The following is a 17,019-nucleotide window of genomic DNA, read 5'->3' on the forward strand; positions in this document are numbered from 1 at the left end:
TGGGCAAATTCAGAAGAACTGAAGTGTATTTGAAGAAATTCCCGAAAGTGATCCACTTTCCTCAAAGAGCAACGTCACTTTCAGGTTAAAATTGAAACTCTTCACCTTCACACACTTGTGCTTGCTCTTTTGTCTTTTTTGTGCGGTGGGAGTGTTTTGCGTGTTCTGCATGCATGATCATTTGTGGATCACCATACATACGCAATTTGAGGCAATCTACGCTCTTGACTCACAAGTTCAATTCGTTGTGAATTGGCCCCGTGCAATCTAGGTCTGGATCTAAAACGTACGCTTGAGGCTGAAGTAAAAACGCAGCCAGTCTGTATCGGGTGATGTTTCAGTGGGACCGTATTGAGGATATTTTTGCAAGTCGGGATTGCAAGAAAAGAGGGGCTAACCTTAGGATTCCTCGGGATCAGAGGTCTGCAACCTCGGGCTCTCCAGATCTTCAATACTCCCATGTTCCCTCACCATTGTCTGTGTATGGTAGTGCTAATGGGATTTGTAGTCCACGGCATCCGGGTAACCAAACGTTGCAGGCCCCTGCTCTAGATAAATTGAGGAAACTGTTCCATAATTTGTATTGTATGATCCCTTCTAGGTTTGACTGATTTGATTAGATCTCTCGAGAAACGGTGTGCATGGAGTAGGAGATGAGGAGTCTTCAGCTTTAGCTCCCCAGAGTTCCTCTACTACAAGTCTAATTAGCTCTATCCAAAATAGGCATTGGTGTTGGTTTTGGGACTTCTAAACCTAAGCATCTGGAGAGCCACAAGTTGGAGACCCCTGAACTGGAGAGCCACAAGTTGCAGACCCCTGAACTGTCACTTCATAAATGCATTAGAGGGACACGTGCACGGGAGTGCATCAGTGTGATACAGTGCTGATTGGCAAAGGGATACAACTTGTATGTTTTGTACACAGATCATTTGTATGTTGATGTGCACTATCAATTGTGCTCCACTTCTGTGAGTGGAAATACTTTCAGTGATTGGACATAACATCGAGCAAGCAAAAAAAAAAAAAAGGATTCACGGAGGAGGTAAGAAAACATTCATTTGAGGAACTTATTTTAATTAGGGGAACAAACTAGTTCTTTCTAAGAAATTTGTTGATCATTACTAGAAATGGCCTAACCCTTGTGTGCGTCAGTGAATGACATGGGCAATTGAGAAAGACATCCTGTTTCTTGAACTATAACAAATACGTTACTGGGGGGGGGTGGGGTGGGTGTGTGGGTGTGTGTGTGTGTGTGTGTGTGTGTGTGTGTGTTCTTTGTGACCTTTTTGTCACACTAACTATCGCAAATACTTAAATAAGCACCCATGAGTAAGGGATTAATGGGCCATTGCATTTAAGAAGCGTTACGCATTTACACTTATTTTAAAAAAGTGTCATTTTGAACAGAAATGACTTACAAAATAGGCAATAGCCGAGAAGAGAAGCAGCCCTGGGTTAAGGTGACTTTGTTTAAGAGCATTGTTGGATGGAATTACGTAAACCGGGTGGTGAATGTGTTACAATTGGAACATAAACCCGGGACAAGGACTGAGGGCCATTACAAAACCTTTAACATTGAGAGCCTGAGGCCAGTATTTACACCTTGCATAGAGTAGTCCTGAGGGCAAAATACAGAAAAGGTGGATTGAGTGGTTAGTGTTGGTAGGAGGTTCGGGTGACGTTAAGGAGCAACTTCCATTGCTTGCAGATGGAGTTTGATCCTCGTTTTTGAAGTGGTCCACTGAAGAGATCGTTTTGTTGGCCATGAGGTCGGGCAAGGAAAAGGAGTGAAAGTGTGAGGAGGCACAGGGAGCGGGGACTGATTGTGACAAGACGAGGAGCAGAGAGCTTCAGAGGGGGATAGTACAGTGCGAGGCAATCATTGAAGCAACACCATGCATGGCTTTCCAGACTAGTAGCAGGAATTTAAAGAGTGCCGTTTTGCATGGATAATCATCCACCCTGGTGACATTAGGTTGAGGAGAGCAGGAAGGATCGAGGTAGGTTGAAAAGGATGGCTGTCACGAATCTGTGGACTTTCTTGAAGGGAGAAAAGGATTGGGTAGGTAGACCAATAAGGGGCTCGCACACCAACTACACTGGCTCCCCATTAAGAGCAGAGTTAAGTTTAAAATCCTCCATCTCATTCACCGAGCCACTTGCAAAGCTGGGGCAACATTTTTTACGGTCTAGACTTGTGCCCTATAATCCGAGTAGGCTTGGCTAATCAATCCGTGCTAAGTACTCCTAGATTCCATCGTGCCAGGGCGGGAGGAAGGTCGTCTGTGGTGTTAGCCCCTACGTTCTGAAACGTCCTCCTTCCCAATCTTCACATTATTTCCGAATATCTTCATTTTCGAAAACCATCTGTTTTAGACCTTTTTTTCTTTCTTCCTGAAGTGGTTCTCGTCTCTCACTCCACTAGCACCTTGATGGCTTTCGGACTTTGCTCTAAATATATTAATACAATACAGTAGTCCAGTTTGCTGAGCACAAGAGTAGAGATAAAGAATGAGAGGTTATTTGGGACAGCATTTTCTTCCTATAGGAGAAGTGTGACTGGCTGGGAAACTACCAGTCACGAGAGAGGTTGAATTGGGTGGAGAGGTGACGGTGCAAGTTCCTTAATTTGTGGTGCACAGAAATCCATTGAAGCTCAGGGTGCGTGGCAGACGGAAGGATGGCTAGATGTTTGTTGAGGGAGAAATGTGGGTAAGATGGGAGAATGATAGGGGTGATTGTAGAGATAAAGGTGTTGCCATGGTCTACACAGTGGCAGACAGACCTTATGCTGTTAACATTAGCTCAAGTGCTGGCTCTTTGTAGGAACAGCGGCCTTTCTCTTGCATGTACTTGTTCCCTTTATTTGTTTGTTTGTTGCTTGCATACGTCCGTAAACTGAACTAGGGAAGGTGTGATGCCCCCTCCCTTTATGATATACCTATTTTCTTCATTGATTAACCAGGCCTATTCTCTGTGCCTATCGTAACTCTGTGTCTTCCCAGGATAATGTCAGGAAGTTTGTGAAAGCATGTCGTTATTTGCATTCCCCAGCATGGGGTCTGGCATGGATTCACATGCTCATGAATATTCCCTGTCGTCAGGCCGGGAATCCTTGGTATAGAAAAAATCAGTATCAGTTTCGTTTCTGATCTGTCTTTCTCAGTAGTAACCAATGACTGGTCTCTGGGTCATACTGCCCCCAGCCAATGACTGCCCTCTCCCTAAGCCCCGCCCCTGGCAGCCATCCTCAGATTTTTACCGCACGTTCAAGTGTTGGGAGTCCTCGTGCTTAGCTCTCGAGCTTTTGCTGCGTTTTCACACTTTTTCAGGAGATTTTCTCATTTTTTCAGTTAAATAGAGCCTCGAGCTCCACCGTTTCTACTTCTGATCAACGGGGATCTGTTTCGGAGTTTCTACGCCCCTCAAGGGTGAAGATTTCGTCAAGTTACGCTTTTGGAGGATTCCAGAAGTTCCGAGGCCTACCCCGGACATGTCCCAGGATAAAGGGAGCTTGACGCCCGGGAAGCTATTCAGGACCTGCCCTGGATGCCAGCTTCAGAACGTTTTCAAGGAGGATGAGCATTCGTTATGCCTCTACTGTCTCCATGAGGACAAGACGCACAAGGAAAAGGACTGCGTGTTTTGTGGGAACATGTCGGAGCGGACCATGAAGGATCGTCAACTGGCTGGAAGGTAAGAGCCCGCCAGGCGACAAGAAGAAAAAGAAGTCTGAGCGGTCTTCTACGTCCTGTGAGGGTGCTCTGGCGACGGGGGCTCAACAAAAGGCTAAGCACCGCGAGTCCCCGGGCACCGGGAGCGCCGAACGGTCGGTCTCCTTGGCTGCCAGGCAGGGCGCATCCTCCCCGGCGCCATCAACCACGAGCCAACGCTCTGGCTCGGGTAAGAGGAAGTCCGAGAACCCGGCGAAGCTTCTGGAGAGGCCCTGGTCGATCTCGAAGATTCCGGCAGAGGGGGAGCGAGGCTCGGACCCTCCCCCCAAGGTGAAGGCCCCAGGCGTACAGAAGGTGACGTTGTCCTTAATTCACCCTGCTAAAACCTCGATTGAGGATGTCGCCGCGGCCCTGGCTCAGCCGGTGGAGGCTACGCCAGTGGAGGCGCCCTCAGGTACCAGAGTCTCCCTGCCACTGCGGAGGGAGTTGTCTTTCAGGCCCATCGAGAAGACCCCCACGAAGTCCTCGTTGGAAAGGGGGGGGGAGAGGTTGGTGGCCATCGTGGATACGGACACGACCTCTGAAGAGTAGCTCATCCAAGTTGTGGAGGAGGCCCAGCCCATCGGGAGGGATCCCGACGAGGGCGACGGTGACGCAGGCGAGGCTCCTCAAGAGCCCTCGCTCCCGTCGTTTCCGGCGCCGCAGGACACCTCAGCGGCCATTTTGTCAGCCATCCAGTCCTTATGCTCGAAGATAAGGACTAGGTTGCCCCTTCCCCCGACGGAGGAGCCTGAGCCAGACCCGGTGGTGGAACCAGAGCCAGGACCTTCTGGGAGCCCACCACTTAAGAGGAGGAGGACGCATCCTAGGCCTCCTCTCCCGCCTCTGCGGCCTTCTCTGCCTTCCCCCCGGTCCACTACCCACGGGGATGATACATGCATGGACACGACTCCCCCGTCGCCCCCTGCCCGGGCGTCCCCGCCCGACGAGATATTTTTTTTTTTAAATGTTTTTTTTTTTTTTTAAAAACATACAAAAATAAACATAACAGAACGAATAAAACATTTACAAACGGTGTAAACACTGCAAACCCCCCCTCCCCCCCATGAGCCTGTGTATCCATCTTAGTCAGAGTTCGTTCCGAGTGGGTGGGTGTCGCCTCCCACAGACACAGTGGGGGCAGACATTGTGCCAAATAGTTCACCTACTAGGGATTTCCATGCTTGAAAGGAGCCCATTTCTTCATCGCAATCCGCCCTACTGGCCTCATACCAAACCACCGTTTCCGCCTCAGCCCATCTTTGCAAGTCCTTCCACCAGACCTCCACTCGTGGTTTGTGACACCCCTTCCAACCCATTGCAATTCTGCGTTTCGCCAGCACATCCGCCCGACGAGATTGGATCCTTCCATGCAATGATCTCCAGGGCATCCAAGCTCTTCCAGCTCTGCCCCGAGGAAAAGAAGAAGGAGGGGTTCCTTTACCAGCGGCGCGAGGCTGAAAGGAAGACGTTCCTCGCCGTACCGCTTCTTGATGACATCTGGGATGAGGGGCTCGCCCTCCTCAAGAACCCTGCCACGGCTCCTGCGAAGAGGGACCGGTACGAGAAGAAGTACCGGGTCCCCGACGCCGTCCCCTTGTGCCTTAGGGCGCAACCTACCCCGGACTCGGTCGTTTCGGCAGCGGCCAAGAAGAAAGCAGGGGGGGCATTGGCCTCGACTTCAACCTCCCCTCCGGACGGCGAGGGTAGGAAGCTAGATGCGATGGGACGACGGGTCATCTCATCTGCAGCGACGACCATCAAGGCGGCCAACGCCCTGGCCATCGTAGCCCGCTACGACAGGGAGTTGTGGTTCAAGATCGCCCCTCTGTTGGACTTCCTTCCGGATGCCAAGAGGGCTGAGGCCCTGGAAATCTTGCAGGAAGGTGAGATTGCCTCGGACAACGCCATTACGGTGGCTACGGACATCGCCGACACCGGTTTCCGTCGGTTGGGCAACAGCGTTTGCCTGAGACGACGAGGATGGCTCAAGGCGACGGATTTCCGCCAGGACGTTCAGACCAAGGTTTTGGACATGCCTTTCGATGGGAACAACCTTTTTGGCAAGGCGGTTGATGAATCCCTTCAGGCGATCAAGACGGACACGGAGACGGCCCGTGCACTGGGTGTGCTCCAACAGCGACGGCCGTCCTTTCGGAGCTCCGGAGGCAGACGGGGTGCCTCCAAGGGAGCCGGCAGCAGCTCCTCTACGTACCGTCAAACGGCAAGGTCTTCGTCGCAGGAGGCCTACAGGGGACGCGGCAAGTCAGGTGGATCCCGCCGTCGTCGCCAAGGTGGTCAGGGAGGCAAAGCAGCCTCCAAGCAAGATTGAACCGACCGTCGGGTCGGGCCCCCGCCGAAGCACCCCGGTGGGAGGCCGGCTGACGAAGTTCGTCGGCGTGTGGGAGCCCATCTCCACCGACCGTTGGGTGCTGGACGCCCTGGCCCTGGGGCACGCCCTCGAGTTCCAGAAGAGGTGCCCCCGCATTCCTCCCGTGGCCAGGAAGGAAAATCACGTCCCTCTACTGCTGTTGGAAGTACGGGCGATGCTCAGGAAAGGTGCCATCGAGCTCGTCCCGAAGAGGCTTCGGGGCTCCGGAGTTTACTCAAGATACTTCCTCGTGAAGAAGAAGACAGGAGGATGGCGTCCCATCCTGGACCTGCGACGACTAAACAAATACATCAAGGCACAGAAGTTCCGGATGGTCACCCTCCAGCACGTGCTGGGACAGCTGGAGGAGGGCGATTTCCTTCGTCGTTGGACTTGGAGGATGCTTACTTCCACATCCCTATTCTAAGGAGGCACAGAAAGTTCCTTAGGTTCGTGGTCAAAGGGCGGCACTACCAGTTCAAGGCCCTTCCGTTCGGATTAAAATCGGCGCCCAGGGTGTTCACCAAGTGCCTAGCACCGGTGGCGGCGCGGCTGCGCCTGCAGGGGATCCACGTGTACCCCTACCTGGACGACTGGCTCATACGGGCAAGGACAAGGGAGCTCGCCGTGGAACATACTGCGAGGACCGTCCAGCTGCTCACGGACCTGGGGTTCTCCATCGACTTTCCAAAATCCCACCTGTTCCCGTCGCAAGTCGGCCTGTTTCTGGGAGCACAGCTCGACACAGTGGCGCGGCGGGCCTCACTGTCGGAGGAAAGGATAAGGACCATCCTAGGAAAGGTGCAACGTCTACTGGCCACGGATGTGGCCAGAGTGAGGTCTATCAAGTCCCTCCTCGGAATGATGTCCTCCTGCATTTATCTGGTGCCCCACTGCAGACTTCGGATGCGGCCCTTGCAAGAATTCCTCGACGCCCACTGGATCCAGACGACGGGCAGCTTCGAGGACAGGATCCCGCTCGACAAAGCGTTCCGTCAGGCGATACGATGGTGGGCTGTCTGCACTCATCTGACAGCGGGAACAGGTTTCCTAGTCCCGGCCCACCAGGTGACGGTGACGACGGATGCCTCCCTGGAAGGTTGGGGATATCACACCGGGGGTCTCCACGCGAGAGGCCTTTGGTGCTCGGAGGAGAAGACTCTCCACATCAACATTTTGGAACTCCGCGCAGTGTTCTGGGCCCTCAGGTCCTTCCTTCCGTCCCTCAAGGGCAAGGTGGTGAGGATCTTCACCGACAACACCACCACAATGTTTTACATTCGGAAGCAGGGCGGAACCAGATCCCCTGCCCTGTCCAAGGAAGCCCAGGATCTGTGGCATTGGGCCGTCGCCCAAGGGATGTTTCTGGTACCCTTTCATCTGGCAGGGATAAAAAACACCATCGCCAACTCACTCAACAGAGAGCTACGCTCGTGCCACGAGTGGGAACTGTGCCAGGATCAAGTGGACCGACTCTTCCGACGATGGGGCAAACCCCAGATCGATCTCTTTGCGACAGCGGCGAACTCCAAGTGCCGGAAGTTCGCCAGCAGGTTTCCCCAACCGAGCAGCATGGGCGATGCTTTCTCGTTCCCCAGGGACGGCCTGTTCCTTTATGCATTCCCGCCGTTGCCGTTGCTACTCCGGCTCGTTAACCAGCCCAAGAGGTCCCGGTGCAGGATGATCCTCGTCGCACCGGCGTGGCCGAGGCAGATCTGGTTCCCGGACCTTCTGGACTTGTCAGCGTCCACACCAGTCAAGCTGCCGACGGACGTGGATCTTCTCTCCAGAGAAGGAGGCGCCATTCTTCATCACGAACCAGAGTCGCTGAACTTGCAGGCCTGGCTCCTGCAGCGCTAGAGTTTGGAGGATACGACATCCCGGCCGACTGCAGAGAGGTTCTTGCAAAGGCCAGGGCATCCTCAACTCTCAAGTGCTACGGACATAAATGGAAGAGGTTCTCTGTCTGGTGCCGTGCACAGAAGATTAACCCTCTGCGGATTACGGCCCCTCAAGTATTGCTGTACCTACTGTCTTTGGCCAAGGCTGGCCTATCTCACGCTTCCATCAAGGTACATCTGGCTGCCGTCTCGCGTTACACCAGAACTACAGGACGGGCGTCCTTTTGGTCTCATCGTCTGGTGAAGGAATTTATGAAAGGAACTGTTCCGATCATTCCCGCCGGTGAAGGCCCCTGCCCTGGCGTGGGAGCTCAACGTGGTGCTAACTAGGCTCATGGGGGCCCCATTCGAGCCTATGCATTCAGTGCAGTTGAAGTTTCTGTCGTGGAAGACAGCATTCCTCGTGGCCATCACCTCTGCACGACAAGTGGGAGAGATCCAGGCCCTGTCTTGCAAGCCTCCATACTTGACTTTTCACGACACAAGGGTGATGCTGAGGACGCACCCCTCCTTCATGCCCAAGGTGCCGTCGGACTTCCACCTCAACGAGCCCTTGGTGTTGCCAGTTTTCTTCCCGTCGCCTTCGTCGCCGGCTGAGAGGACTCTGTACTCGCTGGATGTAGCTAGAGCGCTGAAGTTCTACGTGGACCGCACAAAGAGTTTTCGGAAGACATCACAGCTGTTTGTGAACTTTGGACCTGTGAATCAAGGGAAGGCTCTCTCGAAGACTTCTATTTCCAGATGGCTCTCCGGCTGCATCATGCACTGTCACCGGTTGGCAAACCGACCGTTGCCAGGCCGTCCGAGGGCCCATTCGACCACAGCGATCGCTGCTACTACGGCGTTCCTGTCTGGTGTTCCCCTGCTCGACATCTACAGGGCTGCTACGTGGAGGTCGACGCACACCTTCACGAGATTCTACTGCGTCGACCGGGATTCCAGGGAGGAGTCCAGAGTCGGCCAGGCAGTGCTGCGCAACCTGTTCGCCTAAGGTGAGCCTGGTGAGGAGGTAAGAGTTGCTTAATGTTGAGTTGTTGTATTGCTTGACATTGAGCCTTTTGCCACCTCCCGTGGTTGTGCATGTGTATACTGCTATGTATTCTTATATTCATGAGCATGTGAATCCATGCCAGACCCCATGCTGGAGAAGGAACAAGTTACTTACCTGTGACTGTTGTTCTCCGTCATGGGTCTGGCATGGATTCACATGCGAACCTTCCCGCCTACCCCTCTGCGTCTCTTCACTTGGTCATACTGCCACTTCACGTGCTACCAAATCTGAGGATGGCTGCCAGGGGCGGGGCTTAGGGAGAGGACAGTCATTGGCTGGGGGCAGTATGACCCAGAGACCAGTGATTGGTTACTACTGAGAAAGACAGATCAGAAACGAAACTGATACTGATTTTTTTCTATACTGAGGATTCCCGGCCTGACGACGGGGAATATTCATGAGCATGTGAATCCATGCCAGACCTATGCTGGAGAACAACAGTTACAGGTAAGTAACTTGTTCCTTCCAGGTTTGTGTTAACTGATCAAAAATACAGTTTGTTAGTCGTAATTACCGGTAATATTGGATGTACAGAGAAGACCACTCTGTCCCTTTTTTTTAATCAACGTAGTTGTATGTAGGGAAGGCCAAATAAATTCTGTCGTACTTGTCAATTGTTGACTTGCATTGGCACCTGTGCATACCTGCACTTTTTCAATGTTGTTTTGTAGATTGCATAGTTTGCAAACGTTCAAACAAGATCCTTTATGGTGTTTTGAATTTCTGGTGCTGGCGATTGAAACACGATGGTGACGTCTTGTCATAATATAAGTAGCAATGCTTGTTGCCATCTAGCCCGGAACCGATATGTGTTTGGGAAGAAGAACAGTGCAGCAGAAACTTCAAGGCTCTATGGGCTATACATGTGAGCATGACTCTAAAGCACAAGGAGGAATAGCTTTGTCCTCGAAATCTTGAGGTTCAAGTGTTCACCAAAACGTATAGCACGCTGCGATCTAAAGAGAGTTGAACGAACCCACACATCTTTTAGCCTTGTGATCGCACCTTGCTTTGGGTTTTGATAATCCGCTAACAGCTTCACCTACGTGTGTTACCGACCCAATGGCCATATTGTATTCCAGAACCTTGTAAACAAAACAACTATCGTCTTTTCTATTGAGTTGACTTCCAAGAGCCCGCTGTGCTTCTTTGTATCTAGCACCACTGTCTTGGGGTACCAGCCTTGAATTTAGTTCATATCCACTTGGGCGAACCAAAGATGGAGAGGCAGATGTTGAGGGCTTTATGTAGGGTGTCTCTTTTGACATTCACAAACGTGCCAATTCTTTTCCAATCTAAAGATGCATCATCCAATTCCACGCCAGCGGTATTATCATGCGTGAGGCCTCATGTCTCATGGAGGACCAGTTGTATTGGTGACTGCCCCATTTTCCTGTTGTCCTCCATAAAGAAAAGGCTTTTGATCGTGTCATCTTGCTTCAGACCGAGTTGCCGCACAATCGCATGCCTGACACCTGGGTGTGGCTAACTTTGGAGCTATCCTTATATTTTGCTTCTGTAGATTGACTGCATATTTATGGTCTGTATAGCACTGCATATTCATTGTCTCTATATTACTGCACCTCAGCCCTTCATTCTGGACTTGTTCCTCCTTCCTATTTAACTTTAGTGGATAAACTCAGTGGTATCTTTGTATGCAGTAAAAAGTGTTCAAACTAAATTCTTAACCATTGACTAAAATTAAAAGGACATGGAATTAATCTATTGCTGAATATTGTTCTTTGGTATTTAACTTCTCCTAACGGCAAGTGTCCGAAGCATTCTCCAAAAGCAACCAAGAGCTTAATATGCAAAATCCTCAATTCTACATCACACGCGTAACACGCTACAGAGTTTGGGCGTGCATGTCTTTTTCTTGATTATAAGATCCTTCAATGAAGTCTCATCTTTTTTTGTGGATTGTGTCTTTTTTCAGATCAGATCATTCTTCGTGAGCTGGAGAAGAAGAAAATTCTCGTCTTCACACCTTCACGGCGTGTTGGTGGCAAACGTGTCGTCTGCTACGATGACCGTTTCATTGTGAAGCTGGCCTACGAATCGGATGGTATTGTTGTGTCGAATGATACTTACCGAGACCTGCAAAATGAAAGACCAGAATGGAAGAAATTCATTGAGGAGCGGCTGCTCATGTATTCGTTTGTTAATGACAAGTACGTTGCGCACCTATGTAACCTCTGCAGTTATTGATTGATTTATACTCATACACATATAAAGGAATGTCTGTTGGTTTTGGGAAGAGAAAACCGCTCTGAGGGTCCACAGCCATTTTATTCTTGCATCCAAACCCAGAGGCAGTCAGAATGAATTTATATGGTTCTTGGTTACAAACACTTTGTTAGGGTGATCATTATGTATTTTGTGATTTAAGCATACAACCCTTTTGTCAAATATAAAGATCTGTGGCTAGCCACATATTTCCAAAATGCTTTTTGCATTAATGCAAAGCAGCCAGGAATACTTGTTGGTTGTATTTGTTCCTTTGCTCTTTCTCAGAAAGGTATTTAGAAAGTGTACATTAATAGTGTACCGGAATGATAACTTTTTTTATCAGAAAATACTTTATATGGTTCTGATAATCTGCTTTGCTCAATAAGACGAAAGTAACTTTCTTATTATGACTACAATAACTACTGAGTTATCCAGAGGAACAAACATTCAAAAATGTTCAAAAGAGCCAGTTCACAATGTTAGTACAATTTAAATAATGTTCTTTTTTCAATAGCTTATTTTGCCAAGAATACACAACATTGTATCTCCCAAACTTTACTTCCTTCTTTGAACTGGTTGCCCTCCGATTTAACCCAATGAACTGTGTCATCCATTAACACCATTGCAATGTTTAAGTTTGCATACTTCCCATTGATTGCTTGCAGTTGTAGACCCTACAGCATAATCCTCTGGTCCCTTGCTAGGTCGGTCAGAGTCCCAGCAACCCCCCAGAGCCTGTGTACGGACAACACACCCTCCGTGCGCTGGCCAGTAGCGCACACAATGTACGTCTCCAAATAAACCCCCCGCCCCATGCTTCTGGAGATGACTGTCACTTCTACTCTTCCAACTTTCTAGCATGAAAAAATACAGCGGCCCTAGCCCTCTTAAAGATATGTTTGTGGGTTTTTTTTCTCGTTTTTTTTTTCTCTGCACTGCAGTATGTGCACATTACAGGTCAATCCTCCCCTACATAGAGAGCGTATGAAACGTGGATCAGGGTTGGAATCCCATGACGGAAATGTTTGCGGAAGAAAAGACCGAATAAGGGATTTGGTCAAACTTTTCGGCCGTTCAGAATTTTTGAAATTCGGCCAAATCTCCTATTTGGGCTTTAATTTACAGACTTTTTGGACATTATAGAATTTGTTACTCTGTAATATATATTTGGAATTTTTGTTTTAAGATGTCACGGATGTGAGTGTATATTTGTCAGCAGTTGCTTATCAAATGCAAGCAGAAACTATATGATTTCGGTTACGGGGTTTGCCCTTGATGTATATTAGCTATTTAATGAATAATCGAGAAGATAGCAAAAGTAAGCTATCAGAATCGTCATGTTTTTGTAATGCAGTTTATGTGGGTGTTAGTTCCTCCATGTAGGAAGTAGCTCATCTTTGTTTAAAAACTGCAAACGCCAGTCAGTGGGCATTTCATAGTCTGGGATTTTCCTACGAGAGCTTGCAATAAACATTTTATTTTTTTATTTTTTTTAAAGACTCGAAATCAGGCTCCAAATTGCTTGAAACAGACGCTGAATGAGGAACTTGGAGTGCATTTAAGTGACTCTTCAGCACTTTCTCTCCAACTTAACTCCTCACTGTGCAAAATCAATCACAGGCCCGAAATTCTTAAGGAACATCTCTATCACTTTTCCGGAGTGTGTACAAAATAATGAAATTAGCCTTTGTAAAAATTCATAATTTCTACAATCGATCGTAATCCATCACCCTTGGTGCCCAAAACAATATCTAGCTCTTTCACCATCCGCCTTCTTCAGTGCACCTGGAAATGGATCACCCGCCAATGTGCCTCCTGTGATTTTTTTTTTTTTTTTATGGTTAGACCTGCATTTTTTTTATCAAATAAGTGATTTTGACCGAGCGTAGGGTGTTCTACTGCTCTTATAGAAGTGGGGGTGTGGCGAGCATAATCCAGGAACAGGGGCATGACATGCCAAGCAGCGGGATACCCTTGGAGTGATTGAGGCATCATGCCACCTTTGTTGCCATCTCTAGGTGCTAACTGATAATGACATGTTCTGTCAAGGATTTCTTTGGGATTTGCCTTGGGCTGGGAGTAACATTTTAACATGTACCATAATGCTTGGCATCCCAAGCTGGAATGTTTTTTAGAGGACTAAAGTGTTTTAGAATTCGCAATATGTCTGTTTTTAAGTAGATCAAATGGGTCGCTTGGGACATAGCTGTGCAGAAGCGGTGATGACAAACCTGTTCTCATTTTTGTTCTTGTTCTAGGTTTATGCCTCCGGATGATCCTCTGGGGCGCCATGGCCCAAGCCTGGATAACTTTCTGAGAAAGAAAGCGGTGCAAGCGGAGCACAAAAAGCCCCAGTGCCCCTACGGTAAGTTTGAGCGTGATCTTTACCTGAAGCAGTTCTTGTGTTTTTTTTTCTTGCTATAGTTAGTACAATTTGGACCATTTTATTAAAACATGTGCTTGTTTCCGTTTCAGGCAAGAAGTGTACATATGGGATTAAGTGCAAGTTTTACCACCCCGAGAGACTGAATCAGCCACAGCGATCTGTCGCGGATGAACTTCGAGCAAACGCCAGGCTTTCCCCGACAAAGGGCACTGTGAGTCCGCAAAAAGACGACAAAAAGTCCAGAAAGCCATTGCATGCTGAGCTCCCCTCCACGTCGCCCATGGAGTCCGACAAAGCTGCAGCTCACAGCGCATCGATGGAGAGGAGAAATTCCAGCCAGAGAGGAAGAGGCTCTCTGGCCGATGCGTCAGTACGAAGTTCATCAAGCAGCGTTTCCTCTCACGATAGCAGCTACGGGTCGTCTGAATGGTATCCCCATCCTGGCACTCACATGGACTCCATGTCCTACTCTTCTCTTGACTGTGCCGATCCTGGCTATGTGTCCTATTCACTGGAGAGCCAAATGGCCGATATGTGGAGTTGCAGGTCAACCAGCCACTGTGAACACTCCCATCATGACCACATGGGATCCGGCAGCTATTGCGCATGCAGTCAAGAAAGGAAAGCCTACCAGTCCTCTCAAGGTGCAAAACAAGAGGGCTACCAACACCACCACCATCATCATCCTCATCATCCTCAACAACAACATCCTCATCAACAACATCCTCATCAGCACCAGGACTTTTCAAAGCCCATTAACTCGACTTGCTCTCTGGGTGCCTTCCCGTCCTATGTACAAGATCAGTCACATTCTAGGTCAGCGTTCAGCTTTCCAGGATTTACGAGGTCCGAGCAGCAGCCGCCACCCAAAATGCACAGCCTTCCCAGCGATTATCATCCTGCCTCAATGACTCAGTATTGCTCTGACCCAACCCAGTACCATCCGGCATCGACACCGCCTCAATATCGTTCAGACCCACACCAGATTTCTCACCAAACTGCAACTAGGGACCCGCGCCAATACCACGCGGCACCCGTCCCGGTGAACCAGTGGTCCCAGAACGATGCGTTTGCAAAAGAGCGTTCAAGCACCCGCACAAAATTATGTGGAATATTTCAACCCCACTTAGTAGATCGAGTGATGAACCTTCACCCGCACCTGACTGACCCCCAAAAGTTAGCTGCTGCAATATTCTCCCACAAGTCTCAACATCCAGGAATGTGAATGTGTGCATTCTACATGGAAACCTAGGGGCGGATTGCAGGGGAGCGCTGTCGGATCATATGTCTGCCTGTTTCCACGACTATTCTCCAACTTTGCCTTTTCTACTCATGGCCTTTTTGAATGATGTGCTTCAGAAATGTGGAATGGTACAGCATATATGGGCTGCCAAATCAAGTATCCCTCTTCCTGCTCTTACCTGCTAGGTGGTCCCGAACTCTGCCTTTGCTTTTCTTTCTTTTCTGCCTGTTTCTAGCCTGTGCTTCTTTCCTACTCCTTGATGCACCAGCTACTGTTTCTGGGGAAACCTGTTCAAATGTTGTCCTGGATTCATTTTAAATTCCTTTGTCATTCACTCCTTTTCTTTTCTGGCCGTCTCCACTTTGGCTTCCTTGGCTTCTGTGCTGATCCGGTGTGCTTTCATGTTGCTTCTTCCCGTTTTATTGTGTTTACCCTAATTGACATACTTTGGGTTTTCCCTGCATTGTGTCTTGGACTTTCCCAGTGCCCGGGAGCCACAGAACTTCGTTGCACGTTAGTAACCGCACCCACATCTGTACAGTGACACCCAGTAGATGCACGTCCAATGCACTGTTTTTTTATTTTTTTTTGCATTCTGAGGATCGATTGGTGCACCTAACCCGCGTTAAAGAAGTGGTCCCGCGTGCAACCAAAAAAACCTACAGCTGGGTGTATATATGCATATTCTATTCAAGGCCTGTGCTTATGCTTTTCTTATTGCTAAACATGTTTTTAAAAAGAAAAATTTGGGCTAACCGATTGATATGGTTAGGGCCAAAATCGATGCAATTTTCAAATTTGGAGCACTGGCTTCAGGAATTTCAAGTCTACATAGGCATGAAAAGAATTGCAGTTGCCACAACCTGTGAGCCGCCCTGCCACACCTGTGACTGTCAAACTAAATGCTGGTTCTATTATTCTGCCATCTTTTGTTCCCTTATGTAACCGAACGCTTTTTTTCTATTTTTGTTCTTTTTAGTTTTTGTTTTTTTTTACAAATTTACAGTGTACTTGTCTATTGTGCTAAATCGCAGTCGTTGGAAAATGTTCCACTTTCAGGGAATGACGAACGCTATTTATGTAAATACCCGCGCCAAAAAAAAAATGTAACCGTTCAAACCTAATTGATTCTGGTGGCAAGCATCGGAATCGTGATTGCTGTTTTTAGACAGCGCGCGGATGCGCCAGAACAATTGATTGGTTGATACATATTGTATCGTCATCCAAAACACGTGTTCGTGTGGTTGAATCAATGGCCCTTCGATGTGCCGAATGGGACAGTGAAAAAAGCATGGCCCTTGGGAAGTGCGGCGGCCCTCGCTGAAGTTCTTCGCTTGGAGCTGTGCTTTATTTTATGTTCTCATTAAATGATTTTTCACACTGGCTGAATTAGCACCGTGTGCTAAGACACCGCAGGGACATGACAAACCCTGTATTCCAGTTAATTATCATTACAGAATTGTAATGCCAGATGTTAGTAAGCAAAATGCTTCTTGGTTGTGTGAAATGATGCAAATATTAAACCGCAAGTTGTTGGGTTTTTTTGTATTGTGGTTATAGATTGTTGAAATTGGTGTGTGTGCGTGTGTGGGACAGTGTGCTGAGCCGCATTTAAGTGTTTTAAAGTGCTCTTTTTTGCGTCCCAATAAAAATGGGTACTGTCTGGTTTGCTTGATCCAGAACAAATATTAAATATTGACTTGTTTTCCTACAAAATTGAGCTTATCAGTTTGAGCTGTATCTAAATTTTAGTGCACTATACAGGTTTATGAATAAATATCAAATTGGACATTCAGCGCTTATGTGCAGGGCACTCGCGCCCATCTTTTAGCGCTTTAAAACTAACCAGTGGTGTTCATGTATTTGTTTTGATGATGTGAATGGATTTCCTATATCAAAAATAAAATTACAGGAATAAAGCTTTGTTGATGTCCTTTATTTTGGGTAAGCATGTGCTATTCTACCTAGATAGTTTTAATGCTGTATTCCAATAAAAATAAACTGAATAGACAGCCCCTTCTTGAATTTAGGGATTCTTTAAAGTTTATCGTCCATATATTCAAATTGTAAGAATGAAACGGGGCTTGGATATTTGTCATTCCTCACCTAGAAGTTCTTTTGCATG

At 48.3% G+C, this 17,019-nt stretch overlaps 1 protein-coding gene across 2 annotated transcripts in view; it reads left to right on the plus strand.

Moving 5' to 3' along the window:
* ZC3H12A (zinc finger CCCH-type containing 12A) overlaps positions 1–16,818 on the plus strand; it is a 75,927-nt gene extending 59,109 nt beyond the window's left edge. For both annotated transcript variants that reach the window (XM_069622641.1, XM_069622642.1), the window contains exons 4-6: positions 10,973–11,207; positions 13,524–13,630; positions 13,741–16,818. In XM_069622641.1, the coding sequence (XP_069478742.1) occupies positions 10,973–11,207; positions 13,524–13,630; positions 13,741–14,876 (1,478 nt within the window). In that variant the 3' untranslated portion in view covers positions 14,877–16,818. The remainder of the gene's footprint in view (positions 1–10,972; positions 11,208–13,523; positions 13,631–13,740) is intronic.
* Positions 16,819–17,019: the final 201 nt, after the last annotated feature.

This window comes from Ambystoma mexicanum, chromosome 11 (genome assembly GCF_040938575.1).
Source record: "Ambystoma mexicanum isolate Mex_15411 chromosome 11, UKY_AmexF1_1, whole genome shotgun sequence".
Classification (NCBI taxonomy): Eukaryota; Metazoa; Chordata; class Amphibia; order Caudata; family Ambystomatidae; genus Ambystoma; species Ambystoma mexicanum.